This window comes from Ostrinia nubilalis, chromosome 22 (genome assembly GCF_963855985.1).
Source record: "Ostrinia nubilalis chromosome 22, ilOstNubi1.1, whole genome shotgun sequence".
NCBI classification, from domain to species: Eukaryota; Metazoa; Arthropoda; class Insecta; order Lepidoptera; family Crambidae; genus Ostrinia; species Ostrinia nubilalis.
In genome coordinates this window covers 7,593,184-7,618,699 of record NC_087109.1, presented here as the reverse complement: position 1 = coordinate 7,618,699, position 25,516 = coordinate 7,593,184, and the positions used below count along the sequence as shown (strand labels likewise).

The following is a 25,516-nucleotide window of genomic DNA, read 5'->3' as shown; positions in this document are numbered from 1 at the left end:
TTGACGATCCCATGGCATAGTAGCGCAATCGCAATGGGTTGAACCTGTTGTAAGGTTCAAAATAAAAAACCATTTTATTTTTAAACTGTTGACTTACCTACTTTATTATAGATTGTTACGATATGGTAAGAGAATATTATTATATAAAATGAATAAAAGAGAAGTGAATAGGCGAATAAAAGTTTTATTCATTATCACAACAACTAAAAACAGTCATAATTTCTACTCAATATTCATAAAACTTAAATTTTTTACGGTCACATAAATACACAGTGTTTTTAAAATGCAAATACCTAAATACACTCCGTACATATCCACATTCCTGTAGCACAAAATCACAAGATATAAGCGACAGCAATGCCTTTGAGCTCTTTATTAATTTGTAAATAAAGTATATTAGATCAATTTTAGTATAGATATTGAGCTTGATTGAATTGAGTGACTGTAAGTTTCCTTATATCAATCTTACAGTTTGTGACTTCGTGCTGCATTCACAGATTAAGAATTGACCAAACCGTCGTCGTTTACAAAATACAAGTCCTTAAATTAAGAATCAAACGAAATCTTCACAATAAAGTACATGTTTACCGTCCAGCAGCTTTCAAAATTAAGGTACTACTTATCTTATACTCAACAATTTTAATAAACCCTATGATCGAAAGATGTTCTTTCATATCCGCTTTGTTACATTTAAATAAAACAGAAATGCATGATTAATAAATGAAAATCAATATTAACTAAGCATCATTTACACTTGTGATGTAGGTAGGTATTAAATCTCTAGCATTCTAGAGGATTCTCTCGAATAATTCATCTTTTAGTATCTTTTACATTACAATGCTTCTGTGTTAAATACTCTTTATTAATTAACAAATAGTTTAATTATAGGTAATTTGTTGTTACCCGTAATCCTTCATTCTTTACAACTATCTATTTGTCTTTTTATGTTAATTAATTAATATACAGGGTGTTAGGTAAATGGGTATATGAGCCGACACTAGCCCATGTTAACATGAGCATATAAATGGTATGGTGAAGTTAGAAATTTGATATCATTTTTTTTTTTTAATTTTCATACAAAATTTTTATAAAATCCGATTTGTATGAAAATTTAAATAGTTAAAATGAAGATATCAATTTTCTGACTTCACCATACCATTTATATGCCCATGTTAACATGGGCTAATGTCGGCTCATATACCCATTTACCTAACACCATGTACCTCCCTATAACATAACCTTTGACTTGCAATTTTTTCATAATACACTGTTGTAATGTACTTAGACAGAAACTATACAACGACACTGAGATTAATGCACTTATTGCAAAATGTTTTTTAATATTATTTCTAATTGCTAATAGGTAACTTATTACAAACACTTTAAAGTGGACAATTAAATATATCACAGTCCCATAATTTAGGGATAATTTAGCAAGTTATGAACAAATAAAGTAAATTAAAAGAAACTACGAATAGGTCTGTACATAAGTTATAAACATAGGCATAAACATAAATGGACAATAGTGACAGTACATAGGATTTACAATAGTGTCAGTTTCTTATGTTAATAAAATAAGAATGAACTAAAAAAAAGGGTAAGTAAGTACCTGCTATAAAATATCTTGGCTTGGCCATAAGAAGTTAAAAAAATAATGCATATCCATAATAGACAGATGTATTAACACCTTGTTTACGTTTGAATATGTATATTTTGGGCATTCTTATAAAAGACTTACATTAAGACATATTTACATAACACTACACACATTTATTTATTTACAAAGTTTCTCTTCCTTCTGTCCAATATCAAATTGTAATATGATGCTATAAACGTGTTTTGTACGTCCCATTTCTTCATTTGAAGCAAATATAGTTTCAATAATTTCAAAAATCATCTGTTCGCTGTTCATCAAATTACGAGTGATGGGAATTAAACTCCAAGAATGCAGTTGTCGTCGTCCTCATCTTCGTCCATTCGCTCCATCATTTCTGACTGCATGCCTCCCGCAATAGGCACCTCTTCGACCCCGGCAATATCTGCATCCTCCGGTACCTCCTCATCTTCCTCCAATCTTTCCTCCACCATTTTCTCGTCCTCCATTTGATCATTAACAACCTCCATTTCAACCTCGTTCTGTGCATTCGTATCTTTCGAAACTTCTACCTCTTTAGGCCTTTCAATCGCTGGGTTTTGATCTTGATCCATTTGTTTCTCCCCAGCGTTACTCTCTTCCTGATCCTCGTCACATCTCATTCGCTTAGCTTTCTTAGCCAATGGTTCATCATCGGACGAATCGCTCTCACTGCCTGACGAGTCTTTCCATATGTATTGATTGAGTTCTTCCGAATCGAGACTGCTTTCGTCCAATTCTCGAGATGTTAATCCGTCGTCTACCGACTCTTGGCCCGTTTCCTGATTATTTTCACTTTGTGATTCATGCCTTAAGCTAGATTCGTTCAATTCCTGCTTCCTGGTTTGTTTTGTTTGAACATTATTAGTTGCGTTACTTGATGAAGGTTTACTTATGAGTGGTTTGAGATGAGATTCTTGTTTATTCTTTTTTAAGATACGAATAGCTCTGAAAAGTTTTAACGGTGTGACGGCTTCCGGCTGCCCGGAAGTCGGTCGGTCCTTAGGGTCCTTCAATAGCGACTTGTTAGTTCGTATCACGGTCTTTGGCAGCGTATCTTCGTCAACTGACTCCAGTGGCACCTCCTGCACGTCTTCTGGGTCGTCCGTCAGATCGATCACAGATTTCGGCAGTATTTTCAAGGGCTGTTTCCGAGGAGGATTTTTCTTTAAACATACCGATATCCTCGAGAGCGTTCCAAGTTTCAAGTCCAATTTGAAGAATGTGCCGTTACGTTCGCATGCGTACTTTAGTTGGCTAAATGACATGATCGGAGACAGCTCGGCGCAGTTTGGCGTAAGGGGCGGAGGAACTGGGCCGTCGATTACAACGTCTGGATCCACCGGCGCTGGCAGCAAAGCCTCCGGCTGGGCGGGAGCTGCCATCATAACGTCTGCCTCCGCAGGAGCTGTAAGCATAACCTCTGGCTGCATCTGAACAACCTGATTCACCACGGGAACACTTGTTTGAATGTCTTCCTCTGATATCCCCGACATTTCCATTAGATCAGATAATAGCGTTTTTCTGTTGGAATTGCTCGACGTCGTAGCTTCTGGCTTTTCGGAACTATTTTCCAGTACATCTGAGGGTTCAGCAGGCCCTGCTGAATCACCAGTTCCTTGATCAACTTTATTATCATCGGACATTTCTATTGGAGTGGTAGTTTCATTGTCAGGCACTGTGATTTTATCATTGGTTTCCGTTAATGACTTTTCTTGCTCAGTCTGATTTGATGGCACTTCACTAATATTTTCAGTACTAGCATCATTATTATTATCCTTTTCAGCTTCTGAAATATCTGTCATTTGAATGTTTTCTGGGCTAGTATTTATAACGTTCACTATTTTAGCGGAATCATTATCTGTTTTGTTTTCGATTTGGTTTTGGTTTTCACTGTCGTTCTCCGTTGAATCTGTTTTATTTTCGGTATTACTCGAAACTGCAGCAGATTCTTGTGTTTCGGTTTCGAGTGGCACACTCGCCTCGGGATTAGTCGTCACATCTGAACATGCAGGAGCATCATCAGTGTTTTCATCGGTAAGGTCAACAGGCTCCTGGGAATTTGCGTCAGCAACTACACCAGGAGTGTCCGGTTGACCAGTAGTGCTCGCTGCACCAGCAGAGCTTGCTACACCGGCGATTGCTGCGTTAATAACATCCAGTTGGCCAGCGGCATTCAGTCCAGCGTTATTTGTGCTGTTGAGCTGTTTTCGCACGGCTTCTATTATGATCGGAATCGCTACGAGGTCCTGCTCGGTGAGTTCGACGCCCGACTCGACGGAGTAGGTCAGCTGTCCATCGGGCAGCAGGACAATGTGCACGCCGGCAGGCAGCTGCGGCGGCGGCGCTTCCGCGGTGGGGGGTATCGTCACCGGCACTGTGTTGACGGGAGGCAACATGCTCTGTACGGTCCCGACAGAATCATTACGCGGAAATCGGATGTCAGTCAACAAAATTTTATTCTGACCCAGAAATATTGGTGAGGCTCCTTCGGCCTGCTTTTTACTGTTGAGGTATAGGATTTTCTCCATCATGCCCGGTGCGTCGCGGTAGCTCGCTGTCTGGCTGTGGATTTTCAATTCCTTTCGGCTGGCGTCTATGGTGATGTGGCCCTGATGCTTGACGCGCGGTCGATACGGCGTCGGGTATACAAAGGTGTCTTTCCGGATAAGCTGTGACATGCCGGCGTAAGGGTACAGTCTTTTATTAGGGGGTCTTATTTTCGGAAGTGGAGGTGTAACGTCGTCACTGTCATTTATAGTTATTACTTCCGACTGGTTAAGTTTTTTGGGAGCAATTGTGGATGGAGGCGGCTGGATTACCGGAGTCGGGATGGCCGTAGCGGGGACGACCGGAGCAGGATCGACCGGGTCGGGAATGACTGGACTAACACCCGGTTCGTCAATGACGGAAGTGGTAACGGGCGAAGTGGACACGTCTGCAGTGGGGACCAAACTAACCGAACCGCTCACGGCAGGAGTTGAGACAGCCATCGCGGGGACTGTAGAATCGAGGTCGGTTGATGTGGAAACAGTAGAAGTGGAGACGGTTCTAGCGTCCATCGCAGCCGGTACATGAACTATATGCCTCCTGGGCTTCTTTTTAGACAGCACTAGTGGTGGTGGTAGTAATTCTTCAGCTGGCTTGACTGTCAACCTTGGAGCCGATTGCACGACAGTTTCTATACTTTCACTCACTTTTTTTAATTTTGGAGTTTCGTCTTCGTCAGAAATGTCTATTGTTGGAGGTTTTTTGTGTCTCTCAACGAATTGTTGCGCCAACTGATCTCGGCAGCAGCAGCGGCACACCCGCGGGCAGCGATGAGCTCGCAGCGCCTTGCCGCCGCCGGTCACGATTTTGTTGCGAGCCCAACAACAGTACGGAGCGTATGGTTCTTGTCCTTCGACGACGTTTATTTTCGGCGTGATAACTACCAAGGGCGGCGGCACATCCATAGCTTTTTCTTTACGCTTCTTTTCTTTTTCTTTCGCGGCTTCCTTGGCCTTATCCTCCTCGGTGATGTCGAAGGATTCGCGGGTTTCGTCTTCGACGTTATTTTCATATTGATAGAGTCGTTTCATTAATTCCATTTTTTGTCTGGAAAGCGGCTTGTGCCCTTTAATTTTCAACACCGTTTCGTTCTCGTTGAACAGATGTAACATTTTGCTGAGAGCGTCCAGAGTCAACAGGAACTCGTCTTCGGCGCACGGTTTGCTCGGCTTTTTGTACACGTTCCAGCTGACGAACGCTCTCGGTTGTTTCGTATGTTGTTTCCTGGTTTTCTCCCCGGGGGCGGCCGTCGACGGGCCCGAAACCGCTTCCGGGGCTGCGGTTTCGGGGTCGGGTTCGGGAGCGTTCGTTACATTCTCGGGGCGCGTTTCGATCTGTTTAGGGTTTTCGGGGGCGAACGGGGTTGCTTTCGGCGGCGAGACTATATGGACGGGGGGGTCGTATTTGTTGGCGTCGCCGGCCTGGATCCGCATGGGTGTGACCTCCGCCGTGAGGAGGTTCTGGTTGATGCGGCGGATGTTGTTGATGTCGGGGAGGGTGACGGTCTTCTGTCGCTCCGGGAGGGGGGTGGGGTGGTTCCGCGAGGGCGGGGGCAGCAGGTCGCGCAGCGCGGCGGTGCAGGTGGAGTCGATGAGCATCTGCGCGGGCATAGCCGACGGAAGCACGGCGCTGCTGGCCTGGGAGCTCGTCTCCTCCTTCTCGCGTTTGATCCTGGGCCCGTCCGAGTCCGGCTTCAGATATATCGTCCCGTCTATCAGCTTGCTCTCGAACGCTTTACTCAGATCGACGGTCATCGGCTTCAGGTATTTCAGCAGCAGCCTGTTCCTGTTCGAGCTCAGGAAGCCCACTGTGAGCCTCTTCAGTCGCGTGTTGAAGTCGGGGTTCTTGCACAGCTGGATCGGGTTGTAGCTTCGGCTCTTCGGCTTTTGGAGCATGTAGCTGGTTAGTTTCACCCTTCTGTTCTCGGGCACCTCGTCTTCGTCGCTGGAATTCTCGTCGCTGCTATGTTTTGTGTCCTCTTCCGGCTCCTGTTTTATTATTTCGTTCGGGTCCTCGTTTATCATGTTCTCCGGCTCTTCTTTTATTATTATCTCCGGTTTCTCTTTTATTATGTCCTCCAAGTCCTCTTTTATTATTTCCTGCAGTTCCTCTTTTAAATCATTGATCGATTCCTTTTTGATATGCATTTTACTCTCGATTAGAGCGGCTTCTATTGTGAGCACGTCTTTCACTTCGTGTATGTCTTTATTTTTGAAAACGTACATGTCTTCTAATTTTATTGTGTACACGCAAGGATGCATCAATAGTTTCAGATCGAATTTTGCGGGTTCATTATCTTCTGATGCTTCTGAAATAGAAAATAATAAATAAGTAATTGGCAACTAATGAAAGAAGATTTGAACCAATAATGACCATCTTACTTCGAAGGAGATTGCTTTTAATTATTATTTTATTATACTTACCAGGTTCAACCGATTCTGCCCCATAATCATCGTCATCTTCTATCGCTATTCCATCGTCTACCAACTCGATTCCATCGTCTTCAAATGTCACTTCTGTTGAAATATCCATCATAGAATCATCAGTCGGTTTTTCACCTCCATGTATACTTGATATCAATGGAACTGTCATATTTTCTTCTACACTTTTTGGAGATTTTCCAACACTTTTAATATCTACTAGTTTAACTTCATCATCTTCGTCTGATTCATCATTAATTTCACGCTTTACGCAGTCGTCTATTGAATTGACTTTATCAACATCATCAATCTCTTCTATAGTATCTTGTTCGACGTCATCTGCAGTAATATCTATTGCTGAGCATTCTTTTATAAGTTCTTTCGCAGTTTCATCTACTTCCATTGATTTGGAATGAGTAGCTGGCGTATCAATTATAGATTTATGCGATTGCACTTTCCCTTGTATTGCAGATTCAAGAATATTGTCAATTTCAGTCATAACCTCACTTTGGTTGCCTTCTACGTTATCTTTTACCGATTCGTCGATAACCATTAACTCATCTGTGTCCTCTTCTATCGTTTCTGTCACTAATTTGGCACTTTGTGGTTTATCAGGGCTAATAACTACTACAGGGCTGGTTTCGTCTGGTATTGGTGACTTTGGTTCACTTTTGACGTTTGGTTTGGTTGCTGCTGACGTCAGTATGCTATTTATTTCATCCATCACTTCATTGGCGGTTTCTTTCGAGGAATTCGTGACAGAGTCTTCGCTGAAATTTCCTGCTACGCTGCATATCATTGGCATTGTATTTGTGTCGTCATCAGTAGTCATCGTAGAGTCACCTACGTCATCGGTAATCACTCCAACAGCTTCCAATGTTTCATCGTCTATGTGGCTGGTTTCTTCAGCATTCTCGTTCAAATCATCTACGTCTATTTCGAAGTCGTCAATCGGTTCTTTTTTAAGTAAAGCCGCGATGGTCGGAAATTGAGCCATCGTGTTTGGTTCGGGCGTGTTCCTGTTTGAATTGGATTCATTCTTGTCTTCCTTGTCTCCTTCTGGGTCAGATTCAACTTCGATGGTTTCAATTTGAGGCTCCACAAGAACGATGTCCGGTTCATTTGCTGAAACAAAGGATAAAATAATATCAATTCAAATCAAAACTTTTTTTGTACTTCCAACTTAAAACTTACTCGGGTTGGTAGGTACCTAAAGCGACGGGCGCCCGCAGTGAGTGTGTGAGCGCGACAGCAACATAATTACGCGCGAGCGAAAAGGATGGGTAGCTTGGGGTCATTGGACAAAATTCTACGTGCTCACGGACCAGGCTTTACTTAGTATGATTTTTTTAAAGAATTATTTAAAACTTGTATCAAATATAGGGTTTTCACGGAGGAATAGATACGAATACGACACTCGAGTATTTTACATTAAATTATTATTTTTAATTGGTTAGCGTTTAGCTCTCCAAAGGTAAAAAATCTGACAGCTTTTTTTAGATATTCATAAATTGTAACTTAACACCTAAATTCAAAATTAGCCCTAACAAACTCTACTTAATGTTCCTTATGATGATAAGTAAGTTTTAACTTACCTGCTGGCTTAGATTTCTTGGTATATTTCTTTTTTATTTTTGCCTCCTGAAATTAGAAAAATATAAAGTTCAAGTTAGTACTAATATTATTGGTGTTGTAAGATCAATCCAAAAAGATACTGATAGATATAATCTAATTATTTTCTGTGTTGAGCGGTAGTGAAGTGGTGCCAAAATATTGGTCTAATAAGTAGTCCAAACTGAATAAAATATTTTTGTTTTTTTGGTGCGGGTGTGACGTGTGACGTAACAGAGCTATCACGTTGGTAGCGGCCTGCATCCAGCGCCTTCCTGCTACCTTTATGAGGTCGTCGGTCCTACGGCAAAGGTTTTATAAATTCTAGTAACTAGTAATAGTATATACTCACAAATTCTTCGGGTAGTATGACGTATTTCTCCTTTATCATCTGGTCCCACTCCATGAAGGGCTTCGTCACGATGTGCGGGAATCTGAAATAACACAACAGACCAGTTATTATTATAAAAATTACTTATTCTGATTTCAGTTACTAATACTAATATAATAATGACTAATTATTTCATGATTAGGGGCATCAAAATAGGGGACACCATTTCATGTTTTCTTAGCTGTCATTGGACCCGCACCGAAATTAATCAGGTTATAATAACGTATGACGAGTTCGAAATTATAGATCGACTTCTCTTCAGTACAAAGCGGAAGACAGTCTGATAAAGTAAGTTGGTACTTGGAAAGAAAAGTCGCGCATTTTTGTCCTTTGAATTGAATATTTAATATCCCGTTAACCCCTCGTACTAATCTAAATATGCTTGTGTCACGAGTGAGCCCACCACAATAGTCGAGCGGCGACGAGGACCAAACCCGCGTTCCCCGAATCACGAGTCGGCATAGTGAAGGACTATTCGGCTATCGTAGCATTTTTTAATTAAATTGCAATTTCGTTTCTTACAGTTTTAGCTAGGAAATAACGGAATTTATGCAAGTAGTAAGTATGAGGTTTTTTGAAGCCTGTTTTATCTTACTTACTTACCGTTTGGCGTAGTGATTCGAAACGGACTACTATTCCGGTTGTTGCGGGTTCGATTCCCGCACAGTACAAATATTTGTGTGCATGTACATATTTGTTTGTATTGGACTTGGTGTTTTCTATGTATAATATAATATGTATGTATTTACAAAAAAAAGTATTTAAATATGTTTATATCCGTTGTCTAGTACCCATAGTACAAAAAGCTAGCTTTGCTTAGTTTGGGACTAGAAGCGCAGTGTAAAATGTCCAAGGATATTTATTTATTACCTTTGAGCAACCGCGGACTGGAGAGGTGTTGGTTGGAATGCCTTAGCGGCGCTCACAAGCCGCGCATTCCCGCGGTACTCGAACCAGAACTTGTAGAAATTCTTCCTGGTGTTCTTCTTTATCTGGTACCACCGCCGCTGCAGCAGCATTGGCGAGCATTGGCGCCCACTGAAATAAATACAAAGGTTTTTAAATAATTACTCTTAGAAAGACTTTTTCTGCAAATTCAAAATGATCCTCCCTCTCCCTATTTGTCCCATCGTTTTTTCGTTCGTTCGTTTCAGCCGAAAGATGTCCACAGCTGGACAAAGGCCTCCCCTATGGATTTCTACAACGACCGGTCCTGCGCCGCCCGCATCCAAGCAGCTCACGCGATCTTCACCTTACTATGGACCTCATAAGAAGGCTCAAGGTCACCCAAAGGGCGATGGAGCGTGGTATGCTCGGAGTTTCAGTGCGTGATCGCACCAGAAATGAAGAGATCCGCAGGAGAACCAAAGTGACTGACATAGCCCGTAGAATCGCTAAAATCAAGTGACAGGCGGGGCACATAGCTCGCAGAGCTGATGGCCGCTGGGGCAGAAAAGTTTTCGAGTGGCGACCACGATCCGAGAGACGTAGTAGCCCCCCACTAGGTGGACCGACGATCTGGTGAAATGATTGAGTATTTAGTAAATAAATGAGTAAGTATAGAGTTTTATGCTTACAAGCTGTTGTAATAAAACGTGGCAGCGGTCCAGGCGGTGGTTAGGGCTTCGCCCTGTTTTCCCTCGATCTGGAATCGCTTCACGACGTTGAACAGGTCCATCAAGATGCCCGGCTCTGTTTTTAAGTCCTGCAAATAAAGTATTGTAAGCAACAGGTTTGTAGAAAAAAATTATAACGTGTATTAAGTAAGTAAGTGCAAAAAAGTCAAGAAATCGCTACTCAGATACAGGCCTGCACCAAATATTTGTAAAACCCTAAATAAAATATCTCTACGTTATTGAATCGACACCGTTAGCGAATGTTAACAAGAGTAAACTGAGCAGTGCCACCCATTCACCAACAAGATGCCCACTGCAACGGGACCCCACTCAGCATATGCCGTGGCCCACGGTGACGAAGGCCACGGCGATTCTTGAATCGGTGCTTTTAATCGAGTTTAGAGCACAGTTTCACCAAATTCACTAGCCTAAAATAGAATCAGGCGCGCTTTTTACTACAACGAAGAGAGGAGACCTTTTCTCCGTTCAGCTCCGGTTCGGAAATCTGTTGTTTTTCAGTTTCCTGTTGACCTGTTGTTTCAGTCAAAAAGATAAGACAGCTGGAAATAGTGATGTACTTACCTGTCCAATAACATCGATCTCTTCATGCACGAGTACCAAGTCGAATAGCAGCCAGTCTGTGAGCGTCATTTGAGCCACCGCCGCTATGTTGTTGAGGCGGTCTTCAGCCAGCACCAGCCGCTTCATCTTCTTCAGAGTGAGGGCTCGCATCCGCTGCCTGCGTGTAAATTGGGAGCCGGTTGTAGATCAAGTCGTGGTCAAAGTAAAAAATAGGTATATATTTTAGACTAAACAGTAAACTAACTCATCATCATCATTATCTATCTACAGGTAACTCGGCAAATAAAGGTTTTGGACTAGGTACTAGGTACACTCCCCACGCTGACCTCAACCTCATCACATCAGCCGGGTCACAAAAAAGCTGGGCTTAATTTTTGAGCCCCTAAAATTAACCTAAGCCCAAGATCTGTCAAATAATATCTGTTTGTATGAGCCATAAATAAGTATCCACGTCGTATTTGAGCTCTACGTGGCTCTACTTAGTCGGTTTTGTTGTACCTACATAACTACCTACATCTTTTTAAATCATGGATTAGAGTCGCTTGTACGCAAATGTCGAAATCCTGCCTAACCTACCTCACTGTCGATTAATTACCCAGTTTTTTTATTATTTAATCACTAAATAGTAGGTATTTTGATGATGAGTAGGTACTTACCACAGCAGCTTGCAGTCACACCCGGCCTCGTTCCTCAGAGCCTTCCACATGGCCTCTCCAGGCGTCTTGTCCTGGCGCAGGTGGCGGGCCACGGCCCTGATCACCCGCCTCTTGAACTTGTCCACTTCGGCCATCTCTACGGCTCACTGCCAGGGAAAATTGAACTCTATGACGAGGAAGAACTATGTATGTTCTTCTGTCTGATTAATTTCGTTGCGGGTCCAATGACAGTTTAACTTTCCCCCGGGACAAACTTGACCTTCACTGGTTGGGTTTTTATTGGCGGTCAAGCTGTAGATCCCGGCTACACGGGAGTTGCAGCGGTGGGAACGAGAGGTGGGAATAGTCCCGTGCCAGGGAAAATTGAACTCTAATGACGAGGAAGAAGTTGCGACAGATGGAGACAAGTCACTGTTTATTAAAATTATCTAGCGTAGAGTCGCATCTCAAACTAAATTTTAAATAACCAAAAAAGCGGAAGGCCGTGGCAATTCGGCCATTTTCACGCCTCACTGCCAGGGAAAATTGAACTCTAATGACGAGGAAGAAAGTAGCGCCTTTGGTGCAGATGGAGGCAAGTCACTGATTATTATTTGAGAATTGAGTCGCATTTAAAACTATTTATTACTTGAAAAAATAAACATAAAATAAAACAAGGACCTCTCGTTCCCACCACTGCAACTCCTGTGTAGCCAAGATCTACAGCTTGACCGCCAATAAAAACCCAACCAGTGAAGGTAAGGTTTGTCCCGGGGGAAAGTAAAGTAAAACTGTCGTTGGACCCGCAACGAAATTAATCAGAGGAACAGGATGAGTTCGAAGTTAAAAATAAAGGCGAAAGTCGTGGATTCGATTCCCACCTTAGGAATTACCTAGTATTCTAAAATCTTAAAATTGTTGATAAAAGTCTATCGTGGACCTAGGCGTACCTACGAAAGGTTATTTTTGAATCTAAGTAGTAATCTACTGCAGAATGAGGATCCTCCAATTTGCCACGGGTAAAAGGCAGGATTTGGTTAAATTAAATTAAAATATTGACCTAACAAAATAATGACATCATAAAAGCGCTTGCAAAGAAAGTTGGGTGACGACTGTAAACTTTTGAGAACCACTGGCTAGTGCCAACTAGGGAACTAGTGTTGCCAACTAGGGAACTAGGGTTGCCAACTGTTAGTAACTTACTATCCGAACTTCCTAATCACTTTGTTTCACCATGTGACGTTCACACAGCTAGCTCGTTTGTGTTCATTTTAGTTTTAGTTTTTTGTAAACAAGAGTAAATACTAAAAAGTATAATTTTAAGAACTTGATTTTTCTGGAATAAAATATGGCAGCCCTGATTGCAATGAAAGTTGTTCGCGATGTTCTTCGATTATTTAGAAGACGTAGCGTGAATGCGTGATTTTATTACGCCGATATTGCGCAACTTGCGCAAGCAAGTTTAACCCTTAAAGCTCAGGAAACTAGGTCGATTATTATTTTAAACATTCATTAGATCTCAGCGTTTGTACAAAACTCCTATATTTTTGGCCAAAGCAAAACGAACCTTATTTCTCAAAAGTAACGCGAATGTTTGCAAATTGCTCCATCTACTACTAACTATACTTATATTATAAATGCGAAAGTAGGTAACTCTGTGTCTGTCTGTCTCTCTTTCACGCCTAAACCACGAGATAGTTTGAGTCCCGGGAAAGGACCGAGGATAGTTTTTATCCCGGTTTTTGAAACAGGGACGCGCGCGATAAAGTTTTTCTGTGACAGACAAAATTCCACGCGGGCGAAGCCGCGGGCGGAAAGCTAGTAGGTATTACCATAAATTTTAGATCAATAATGTAGAGCTAATATTTTTTATTCCTTTTGAATCATATTGTTATCTGCATACAGTTTAAAATGTGCTGGCAAGCTATTTTGTTTCGTAGTTAGTGACCCGCGGGCCGCGTGGTACTTTTTAGATTGATTAAAATTTTCTTATCAAGAGTACCGACAGTACCGAGAATAAAATCAACTGTGCTACTGTACAGACTGCTTTTACTCCCACCCAGCATTGCAAGACGTCCCGATTTTGGCGGAATGTCCCGATTTTTAAAATCAAAATCAAAATAAATGTTCCGCGCGGGCTGGACAGGCCCAGTCCTGCTTTTCGGGAATAACTCGACCGAATCTTTTTTATTTCTTTTTTTTTCGGAAGACGAACAAGACAACTATTGGGTCAATCTGATTTAAAATATATTTTTATAAAAAAATCTATGGAGGCTATTTTTGCTGTCTATTGTCACGTAAACGTACCTAATTTGAATTAAAATAAAAAGAACTACACACAACTTCTGATTATATTCTTTTTGACGAAAGAATCCCGCTTTTTTTCACACAAAAAGTTCTAAAATCCCCACTTGCCAAAAAAAGCTCTGGCATAGCTGCTCCCACCCTTTACCTTTATCTTTTTGTCTGTAGTACAGACAGCACAACAGCTGTAAATCAGCTTTAATTAAGAGAGTCGTTTTCCGTGTTCCACATGCCTACTACAACTCGTATTTTTCTCTATTTTAAGGTAAATCTAAATACCTTACCTACCTATCAGATCATTGGTCATTCGGACCGAATTACGAGAAGTAGGTCAAATTAAACTTTACTACCTGTTACCTGTTACATTACCCACGCGTCCTACGCAAACATTATGAAGAACTAAATTACGATGCACGACACTCGCTTCATAAACATTCGAGTAGGTACTAATCTGTCGAGATAATGTCATGCATAATACACTTTTTTATCGAATCGTCACGACAATAACACCCATAATAATATAATCAATCAACATACTTTTTTTTTCAGTCAAAGCGCGATTATCCCTATTTCTTTACGGCAAGGGAAGTAAGTATGGTTCGGGATGAGTTCCCGACTGTTTTTTTTACTAACAATAAGCCTACCTATAATTTTATTACAAGACAATTAACTCGGTTTTTAGAGCCAGTACAATGTGTTTATTTAAAATGTTGCGTCTTATTAACTAAAGTTAATGGTGTCAGTCCACTACCTGCCCAATCTGCCTGTTCGTAAGGTTCTGAATCGGCTGACAAGACGACTGAGCGAGGATTCGCGGATATTTTTTTTTTACAAAAAAGATGATCGTCCACTTCGCGTCCAACGCAATTTTATTGAATTTTCAATTTATTCAATATGATAGGTACTATCCAATAGCATGCCATACTTTAAAAAGTTCATTGATTCAATTTTAAAGTCGGTCAAAAATAGGACTTTTTCTCAATCGGGTGCTTATCATGTCAAAAAAAACCTTGTAACTCGTAAAAAGTTGACTAAAAACTTTTAAAATTACTTACTTCCTAAAATTAATTAGGTACCTACCTACCTACTTTACTTTTTAAAATTAATTACTTAATTCCGGGATAAAAAAAATCCCGCGCGCTCTTCGCATCTAGTCTTCACTAGTCAAGTCCTAATTCGTAAATGAGACCGAAAGATATTTGTTTCCCCCCTACTAACTTTGACCTACAATAAAATTGTTAAAGAAAAAATATTTTTCGTTTTCAGTTTCAGTTCGTTTCATAAAATTATTTCAAGCACATTAATTTGTATTAAATAAGTATAAATTTATTTTGTTCTTTCATCTGCCTACCTACCTATAATCCACGTGCCATTAATTCACGAAATCGAAAATGATAAAAGTTTGAGAATCTTTGCCTTGTTTATCAGAAAAGTCTATTTTTAATTTCAAACAATTACAAGATGGCAACTCCGACAGTCGCGCTACGCACCCACCCATCCCATTTCCCACCTACTTCTTCACAAATGATCCGACAGCGTTTGCGAGCGCACGTCCCTATGCGAAAACAAATTCAAGGCGGAACGCAAAGTACCGCCACTAGTTCGTTGCATTATTATTAGTTTGCAATACCACGTGGAGCGGACGTGTAAAATAACACGCTGCGATTAGGCTCAAAAGTACAAATCTACGCGTGGAAATAAAATAGTTAACAGCTGGCGACTTTCGAACGCGTCAAGCGCAGACGTTGCGCCAACTTGAAATGAATAAATCACGTTTTCTCATTACCTTTCGACGCAGCGATAATCCAAACCAGTCTTTTAGTTCTCTATCATCACAAGCAATATTATTTTAACACCCGAATCACTATTCAACTAGTGTACACTGTCACAGAAAGCATTTTTTACCGTAGCGGTTACCACGTTGACGTATCACAACAAAATGGCGAAAAGCGGCATTGCTGGGCGCGAAGAATCGACATCGCTCGGCTGTGAGCGCGTTCTATAAGTGCGAGAGGGATGGCAGATCATGCTCTGTTTCACGGGTGGGGATCGTTGCTTGTATCCAGGGAAATCGTTGCGTGAACGAGACAAAAAATATTTTGTCGGACTCCGCTGCTTCGATTCATTTGAGCAACAGACGTTGGTGCGGGTGGGTGTCTGCTCCGCAAGTAAACATATCGAATGAATTTGATTACTACTGTTACCGACATGGTAAGGACGTGCTACAAATTGGTAGTGATTTAAAGAATATTCTTTACTGCTTGTTTTAACAATACACATTTTAATAATGTGATAAAAATATTCTACACAATGTAATGTCAGGTTGTGTGTCAGGGCTCTCATGGACGTGTAGAAAGTGTTCTCAAATATTTCTTTAAAAATAAGTCATAGTAAATATCGATTATTTTCGTTTCTTTTCTATATCGGCTTTTGTAACAATTTACCTTCGAATGATATTTTACAAAAGTGTGACCTAATCAGTCGTATGTGTTCGTAGGCTTAAAACCCCTACTACGATGATTGAGAAATAGCAAAATTAGCTCTGTCTTCTTAACTCACTTCAATAAACTCGCATTTAACTCATAAATAAATGAATATTCTTAACTAATGTAACAGAAAATGGTAGGAAATATTTTTCATTACAAAAATATTTCCGTTCCAGAAGGTAAAATTACTTAAGTAAATTGAATTTACTTACTTACGTATAACTTTCTTCGGTTCACTCTACCATCTACATTTTGAGCATAAAAAGTTGGTCTTGTAGTGATTATTATTCTCGATAATAAAGCGAGCGAGTTCCATTCGAGTAACATTAGATTGGGGACTCGAGGTAGGGGCATTGTGGCCGTGACGTCACTCGACGCCGCGTCGTTTCGAGGTCGTGTGCCCCTTGTTGTTGTGTATGTGTTCGAAATGCAACGACGGGTTTTACATGTCTGCGCGGGAGAGGAATTTACACAATAATTATTTAAAATATTTAAAAAAAAACAAAATTCATTTATTTCCAAAAATACTTGTAGGTCATACAGAGTTATTACCGAGTCTTCCCGGTAAGTAGTCAGAGACACTTGTATTGGGAACAACTCGCTATATTATAGTAATAATGTATTTTACTAGCATAAAAGGTATTCCGATAATTATTTTTGAGTAATTAAGGTACATAACTACCTACATGGTAGCAATTCCGTAAATACTTAATAATTATTATTTTGAGATTTGCTACCTACCTATGTAGCGTGTATTTAAATGCTACTTTGTTGACCATGATTCTGCTGTCACTAAAACTAGCTTTGGTCACAATCAGGTACCTAACTAGGTAAGAAAGTAAAACAAAGCATTTTTGGGGTAGGTAAATAAAGTAGACACAAATAAATGAAACATTTCTTATTTGTTCTTAATATTAATAATCACATGAATGTTTCCAGATACATAGGTATGTAGGTACCTATAAAAAAATCAACTCTTAATATTTTAATAACAGTAGAAATTAGATATTATTTGACAAAGTAAGCAAGCTATAAGTAATGGTCCATATTATGAAAAAACAACTTTTTGACTTGGACTTTGAAGAATTAAATAATTTAGTAGTGAAGTTTATAAATTTGATAAAACAAATGTAGGATGGAACATGAACCCATAAAAAAACTTTTTTTTTATAGATCCATGGATGGAATGGAAGGCAGATTTTAACTATAAAACCTATGATAACAATTTAACTTAATCTTACATAGGCATAGGGCCATTTTTTTTATTAAATATGTGGATTATTCAAATTTAAATTTTACAATTACATTTGACAAATAATTCAATCATGGGCGTACCCAGCACACTTTGGCTAAAAGGGCAACCTTGTGTCATGTCAACTGTTTCTAAAATCCCAAATCCCAACGTTGGGGTTTAGGGTTTTAAGAGAGAAGTCAGACAGATTTTTTAAACCATAAAAATAATTATAAAAAACAATCTCTTTATCTTCGAATTAAGGCGCTGCATTTGTGATAGGTATAATAAAATTGCAGCATCTAAATTTAAAAAGTCATGGAAAACAAATAACTTATTAATTAAATACTATAATAATCATTTTCTCATTTTACATAGGTAATCTTAAACTTAACACAATTAAAAACATAAGACTTGAAATAATATAAATTATTTTCTAAACAATTTTGGTATATTGATCACCAATTTAAAATTATTTTACTTTTATAATCGGTAGGTACTTTGGCTGACACAGTAAAGGGCATTTTCCTACGCGACAAAAAAAACTCCACATTACATATTAAGCAAACATTGTTATTTTTTACACCAAATATTCAAAAAGGTGGCGATGGTGATTGGTAGGTCCCTAATTTGTAAGTTGCACACAAAACAATACGGGACGTTTAGCGGAAGGTTAGACAAACTTCGTGGGTGTACCGTGTACCTATAGTTTTGGTCATTTGCCTTACTGTTACACCCACGAAGTTTGTCTAACCTTCCGCCAAACACCCTCTATAATGAATGAGCAATAATAATTTAATCACATTTAATTAAATTCCAACTCTCACTATAAATCACTTTCATTCCAGCAAATCACATTAGAACAAAATAGATAAAATAAATTACACAGATATTTCTTTTACATTTCGCGGATTGAAAGCAATTTGGTTAAGATGACCATATAATTAACATATTTTTTTAACGGATAAAGTTCAGTCTGGGTAGTGACAAGTGACTGGCAAGTGACTGGCAAGTGACTAATTAAAATCCTAGAATACAATCGTCGTCAGCAATCGTAGTATCGTTAGCCGTAATCGGATCGTTCTGGACATCCGGTATCAGTTCTACATCTGTAGCATCTATTGGGACATCTGGTACACTGGGTGTTGGTATGGTGGACATTGACATCCCGGGCATTGGCATTCTGGGAATTGGCATCCCGGGCATTGGCATTCTGGGAATTGGCATCCCGGGCATTGGCATTCTGGGAATTGGCATCCCGGGCACTGGCATACTTGGTACCACGACAGGTACAGGTGCATACATCAGATTTGGATGTGTGTTAGGTGCTCCAGGGGGTACTTCAGGTTTACTGAGCAAATTCGATAATATTGGCGCCTTTCGACCTGGTGGTACGATTTCGCACGGAGGCGGTAAGACTACCGCGGTATTCAACGGATCATCATCATCTAAATCTATTGTAAGAACATGATCTGAACTTACATGATCTGAAACAGTAGGTTTCAAAATATTGATTTTTCTGGAAATTTTACGCCTTTTAGTTGGAGGTCCAGAAATATTTTTATTAGACTTAACGTTTTCTTTAGCATTTTTTCTTTTGACTTGCCCTTCAGTACTCGATGTATTAGCTTCCGCAACTTTAGATGTTTTACTGGGTCTTGCATTATTATTTTTCGATCGTTTATTTGTCGTATTAATAATAGTTTTAGCTTCTGCAACTGTAGATTTTTTACTAAGCTTTGCATTATTAGTTTTCGATTGTTCATTTGACGTATTAATTATAGGGTGATTGACATTCGTTTTAGCTTTATCATTATTCACTTTTGTTTGATCACAAGGATTTTTTGAAAACACATGCTTGATTTTGGGCATTTGATTTAAATTACCCAGTAAAGATTTGCAAGATGCTAAGTATTCCTTCATTTTTAAAGCACTTATATTGGTATAGCACTGAAAAGCATCTTGTCGTGTTTGGCGGTCAGGCACTATGGGTCTTTTATAATATGTCTTTTTATTCAAGCTAGGGGCAGCTACTTTTGTTCTTGATACATTATTTGTTTTTGTTGTATGTTCTGTCACACTTGCTTTTGACTTAGTTTTGTCTGGAGTTGTTGCTGGTGCTGTGTTATCGCTAAGATTTGCAAGATTCATCGGCCCGATGGGATTTATTTGAGTGTTCGCTTCGGGATTCCAATGTCCTTTTGCTTTTAGTTGTGCTACTTGTTGTTTGGCGCGATTAAGTATACTAGACAGAATTTGTAGTTCCATTGTTGATAACGTGTGAACTGGTGTATTTAGTTCCGCAGTAACATTACCATCAGGAGTAATAGTTAAGCGGACATCACTGAACCTTTGTAAAATGCTGTTCACCAATAAGTTAACTGTTGAGTCAGATGTGTTATTATCTAGAGACACGCTTGGGTTATTAGTTGGATCTAATCTTTTATTCATTTTAGGCATATTCGGCTTAGTTGTTGCAATCGTATAAGTTATTTGAGGCAGATTCGTAGTAATTGTTGCACCCGTATTGTTGATTTGAGGCAGATTCGGATTAATTGTTGCACCCGCATTGTTGATTTGAGGCAGATTCTGATTAATTGTTGCACCCGTATTGTTGATTTGAGGCAGATTCGGATAAATGGTTGCAGCCGTATTATTGATTTGAGGCAGGTTCGGATAAATTGTTGCAGCCGTATTATTGATTTGAGGCAGATTCGGATAAATAGTTGCAGCCGTATTATTGTTTCGAGGCATATTGAGAGCAGATTGAGTAGGTTCCCTTGATTGTAAAGGAGTATTTGGACTTGATAGTGTTTGCTTTGGTCTGTGCTGTGATACCAGTTGTGGTAATATTATGCTCTCGTAATCGTATAGATTATTTTCTTGTAATATTTGGTTTGGCTTCGATTCTTCACGTTTGGCAAGAAATTTGCAACGTTTCTTAATCATACTCGTGTAGTTAGTAGCATGATTTGAAGCAGGTTTTAAGGGTTCCTCTTTGTGGACGGGCTGAGGTAAATTCGGCTTACAACAGCAGATGCAATTATCTGGAGGACAAGGATGGCGTGTCCTGACAAATTGCCTTACTGTAGGTATGCGCTTTAAATCAAAAGACCGAATTAACTCATCACACTTGTGCCAGCAACATAAAACTATATCACTTCGAGTACATTCTTTAATATCATTTCTAAAGCTATTATTTTTTACATTTCGTACAAGTGAATCCATTTGAATATATTTGACATTTTTGCCATTTAATGTAAATTTATAAAACTCGACCATTTCACTGTAGTCCTTGAGAACTTTAATTCCTAAACGGTCATCTACGTCCGGTAAGTCTGTTATTTCTTTTTCATTCGAAGAGTCATTGTAACTTTTGGGAGTGTAACTTAAAGCTTTATGGATATAGTCAAAGTCTTTCGGTAATATTGCTTCCAAGTCATTTTTTTCTGGCTGGTTCATAGTATTATTAGGTTTATTAGCATTCAGGTGACCAGTTCCATTTTTTCTTTTCGTCTCAACAAACTTATAAAATGTCAGCCCAAAACCACCTGAAGAACCTGAAGATGTTGGTGTAATTTTTTCTGGATAATTGGCTATAGGTTTGCAACAACACTTGCATTGATCCTTTGGACAACGATGCGGGATTCGCAAGAGATCTGGTGTCATGTTACTAGGACAAATCAAACTTTTAATAACGTTTTCCCTATTATTATAACAACATTCATCTACATTCAACCCAAGAGCTACTATATGATCATATTCTCTATGAACCAATGCTTTTTTTTCGAATTTGTACACTTGTGATTTATTCTTTTTGAAATTTCTGAATGATATGTATGTAAAATCAACGCCCGCGGTGTATCTTAATCCTTTTATGAATGCCTTCTTGGTGCAACCGTATATAAGAAAGGGCTTTCCATTAATATAACTAACGTTACGATTTGCTAACAACGGTACGCAGCATGTTTTACATAATTTCAAAAGCTCATTTGTATCTTTTTTAACATGTTTATCCATCACTGTCAGGTCAACATATTCCGTCTTTATTGAAGACAGTACCTTTAAAGGCATGTCCTCTTCTGAATCATCAGAATGCACAGACTTTACAACATTTACAGAATCCACATCATCAACTAAATCTATAGTATTTTCAGACGGGGCTATATTTAATGTAACCAAATTATTTGACTTCAAGCTTTTGTCTTTTAATTTAAAACACTGAAGTTCATTGAGGGTAGGTTTACGATCAGGCACAGACTCTACAACATTTAGAGAATCCACATCATCAACTAAATCTAGTAGAGTATTTTCAGACGGGGCTATATTTAATGTAGCCAATTTATTTGACTTTAAGCTTTTGTCTTCTAATTTAAAACACTGAAGTTCATTGAGGGTTGGTTTACGTTCAGTCACAGACTCTACAACATTTACAGAATCTACATCATCAACTAAATCTAGTACAGTATTTTCAGACGGGGCTACATTTAATATAGCCAGTTCATTTAATTTTAATATTTTGTTTTCTAATTTAGAAAACTGACGTTCATTGATCGTAGGTTTTCGTTCAGGTAGAAAATTAAATGTTTTTTTAAGATTTGGTTTACTTTCACGTATCACTTTTTGCACAATATTACTAAAAGATTCATTTTTAATTTTTTTCTTGAAAATTGTCATATCATCCAGTCTTTTTGTATAGACAATCGGGATCCCGGGATCGAGGCATTCTAAACTATGACTCAAACTGTTTGTATTCATAATACCTTCTTCTCCAATTTCAAATTCTTCTTTAATAATTACATCTTCAGTTTCATATTCTTCATCTTCAGCAATGATTGAATTACCACCATCTGCAAAAAAGTAAAGTTTATCTTAATCAATAGAGCTTTCCACATGAATAGTCTAATAGATATAAAAAAAACACACGATTGAATAAACTATACAAATAAAATGTTTGTCAAATAATAAGCCTGAGGTGAAAGTATAGTAACTAACTTTTTTTTAATTTAAAAAAAAAATATATTCTATTTTATATAATTTATTTAATCTTATTATACCTACTTACTGCAAAAATATTAAGTAGAGCGGAATCTCAAAAAACAATGGTACGATGTCTTACCTTCAAAGTTGTTACTAAGGTTATTGTTATCAGTAAGCTGCTGTGTAAGAGAAATTTCCATGTCACAATCTTCATAGCATAGAGCCATCTCATGGTCCAATGTGTCCATATTCGAGTCCGCCATTGTTAAAACCTGTAAAAATCACAAGTTAGTAAAAATTGACATGGCCAATATTTAGAGGAACATAAAATAGAATAACCACCAATAACTATAGCATTTGAACAGACGCAGAGGGCCTAGTGTGAGTTTAAAAAGAGCGCGTTTAAAAAAAATGAAAATTTTAGTTCTTGTAAGTTTCCGCTAGGGGCGCTGTACAATCCGTCATACATTTGACCTCACACTCAGCCCTCAGAGCACAGCTGCATTTGATTTTAAAAATAAATTGTTCCTATCGACCCCGTAACTTCCAATACTTTTTTTTATTTGTCTTTAATTTATAATTCAAAGATTTTTCATATTATTCTGTCACACACAAGATTTGTCAAAAGAGAGACATCCTACTGATATTAAAAATTTGGATGTCTGGATGTTTGTTACTCTTTCACGTAAAAACTACTGAACGGATTTTGTTTAAACTTTACAGTATTGTTGTTTATAATAACCCAGAATAACATATAGGCTTTAATTTATGACAAACTAAATTTCACGTGAGTGAAGCCGCGGGCAAAAGCTAGTTATCTAATAAATATTTCTTCACCAATCAATTGATTTTGTTGGGGAGATCGACAATATTGATTGAATATAAAAAAATAATTCGATAATTAATTATAATTGACTAATCTTATTAGGTATATCTAATTCTGTCGTCGGCCGATCGTTGAAATGGCCACTTCATGATGTGCCCGGGCAAATCGTGAATCGCCGACATTTCATGATTTGGCCGGCCAAATCACGATGTGCCCAGTATAAAGTCGGACGGATCGACGAGGCAAATCGTGAATCGCCGATTGGCCGGCCAAATCGCAATGTGCCCAATATAAAGTCGGACGGATCGTCGAGAACAACGCAACTAATCAATGGGCTTCATTCCGCGGATCATGAAGATCGCGAACAAAGATGGCGGCGTCACAAATAGCTGATTATTGTGTTGAAAATAACAGTGAAAGATAATCAAGACAGAGAAAAAAATAATGTTGCAAATGCTAAAAAAGCTATAGAAATAATATAATTTTCCTTAAGTGATGAGTGTAAAATGAAAGTTTTATTTACTAAAACCTTTTTGGAAACCCGTAAGAAACTATATGCCCAAATATCGCTGGCCAAATGGTCGTCGGCTTACAATAGTAGTCGATTCGCACGAAACTCGCACGAATGTGCGAAACGTCCCCTCTCAATAATAATATTGTTTTAGTAGGTGTTTCGCCCGGATGTATGAGATTACTAGTTCTCGAAGGAGTCGATAGCACGCGATTTTAATACATCCGTCATTCGTGCGAATCGACTACTACTAAGCCAAATCGTTAAACGTTAAGTAAGCGTTGAATGACATGGCTGGTGTAAGATAGGCAGATCATGAAGTGTCGGCGTATCACGATATGCCCGGGCACATCACAACGTTGCCAATCAAATGATCGGCCCACGACATATCAATTAACGATTAATCGGTAGCATCAAATTAAAAGTATTTGGTTCAAACGTACAGTTGCATTCGATATTACAAATGAATTGTTCCTATCAGAATCGACCCCTTATGACAAAGCAACATAAAATACGTAGCCTAAATTTCTGATTTACCAGTCAAATATCAATCAAATCTATTTTTACAAAACTTCGCATTATCACATTGAAGTATAATAATAAATTAATGTAGGTAGGTATAATGCATAATCATGAGTTTATCATGCATAATTCTCCGGAAAAAAAATAGATGTGACAACTTTAAATGTAAAATAATGAATTGACCATTTATGTAAAGTTATGTTAGCAAGAATGACATTTATTACAAAACATTTTTGTAAAATAACGGTAGACAAAAACCGAATCGAGTTCCGTTCGAGAAATCAGTGAGAAGGTTTCAAACGGTACCGCATCGTAAGTACGATGACAGTCGACAGATTTCATAGAAAACGTAAAGAAACAGAGGTTTTCGGCTTAGATTAAAAACACTTTATCCTTTTTATGTGTTTTATTTTAACATCTCATTGTTGCCTGCATTGTTTTTAAACAAATAATTACCTGTACTTGAACCTACTACATGTCGGATGTGCTAAGCTCGAGAGTAAAATAAAATGGATATGCAATGTTTACCTTTTCTGTTCCACCAGGTTACCACAGGTACATTCACTCACAAAATTTTTCACCCAAGTTCATTATTTTGTAAATAAAGCCAATCACTAAAATAATAATTGACACATTGTTGTTTTAAGTACACACGATGACATGAGTCACTATCACTAAACACAAGAGTGCCGCGCAGTATGCGGGGTCTGCCTGCGGGGCGAGGGGAAATCGCCAGTTGCCTTGCCCGCCGCGCCTTGCTTGTCGCTTTCCGTTAGCCGCGCGCGCTTGCAAAGCGGTTGTACAGCTGCCGCGGAATGAAGCGCGGGGAGAGTCGATCGTTCGTTCGTGTTCCACTTCGGCCCCCCCTACTCTCACCCCCGCTTACCGCGCGGCCGCGCAGTGTTGCCAACCCAAATTTTAGAAAATTGGTAGATTATGTGCCAATTGTTGGTAGAAGTTGGTAGAATGTAAAATGCAAAATTGGTAGATCTACCACCTCAACTTAGAAAAAAAATTAAGATTAAAAATACATGGTCTGTTCGTAAAATATTTATTTTTTGAAGTTGTACATATTTTTATTAAATAATTTTAACATGTTCTTCACTAGGTTGCCAATTGTTTGATATCCATTATTAAAAAGAAATACACGCCACGCAACCGCTAATTAATGCAAGCACCGTTTAAACGGAGTTTTCGAGAAGCAAAGAATATATTCAT

At 38.8% G+C, this 25,516-nt stretch overlaps 1 protein-coding gene and 1 long non-coding RNA gene across 2 annotated transcripts; both read right to left on the bottom strand.

Moving 5' to 3' along the window:
- Positions 1-1,100: 1,100 nt before the first annotated feature.
- Positions 1,101-15,676, bottom strand: LOC135082788 (uncharacterized). Its single transcript, XM_063977551.1, has 9 exons — positions 15,529-15,676; positions 11,460-11,605; positions 10,804-10,960; positions 10,183-10,310; positions 9,476-9,643; positions 8,567-8,648; positions 8,199-8,244; positions 6,607-7,728; positions 1,101-6,491 (listed from the first exon to the last, which is right to left on the bottom strand). The coding sequence occupies exons 2-9, from the start codon at positions 11,591-11,593 to the stop codon at positions 1,933-1,935; spliced, it is 6,396 nt and encodes a 2,131-aa protein (XP_063833621.1). The 5' UTR covers positions 11,594-11,605; positions 15,529-15,676; the 3' UTR covers positions 1,101-1,932.
- Positions 15,677-19,460: 3,784 nt separating this feature from the next.
- On the bottom strand, positions 19,461-25,132 carry LOC135082761 (uncharacterized). The gene is made up of 3 exons (XR_010259477.1): positions 24,827-25,132; positions 22,579-22,711; positions 19,461-22,309 (listed from the first exon to the last, which is right to left on the bottom strand). It is a non-coding gene; the product is annotated as an uncharacterized LOC135082761 (long non-coding RNA).
- Positions 25,133-25,516: the final 384 nt, after the last annotated feature.

Bases quoted from the DNA above. Each gene is read 5' to 3' on its own strand.
- LOC135082788 (XM_063977551.1), bottom strand. From the start codon at position 11,593: ATGGCCGAAGTGGACAAGTTCAAGAGGCGGGTGATCAGGGCCGTGGCC. The intron at 8,245-8,566 runs GTGAGTATATAC...TTCTAATTTCAG, and splicing joins TCATACTACCCGAAGAATTT to GAGGCAAAAATAAAAAAGAA. The intron at 6,492-6,606 runs GTAAGTATAATA...TTTCTATTTCAG, and splicing joins GGCAGAATCGGTTGAACCTG to AAGCATCAGAAGATAATGAA.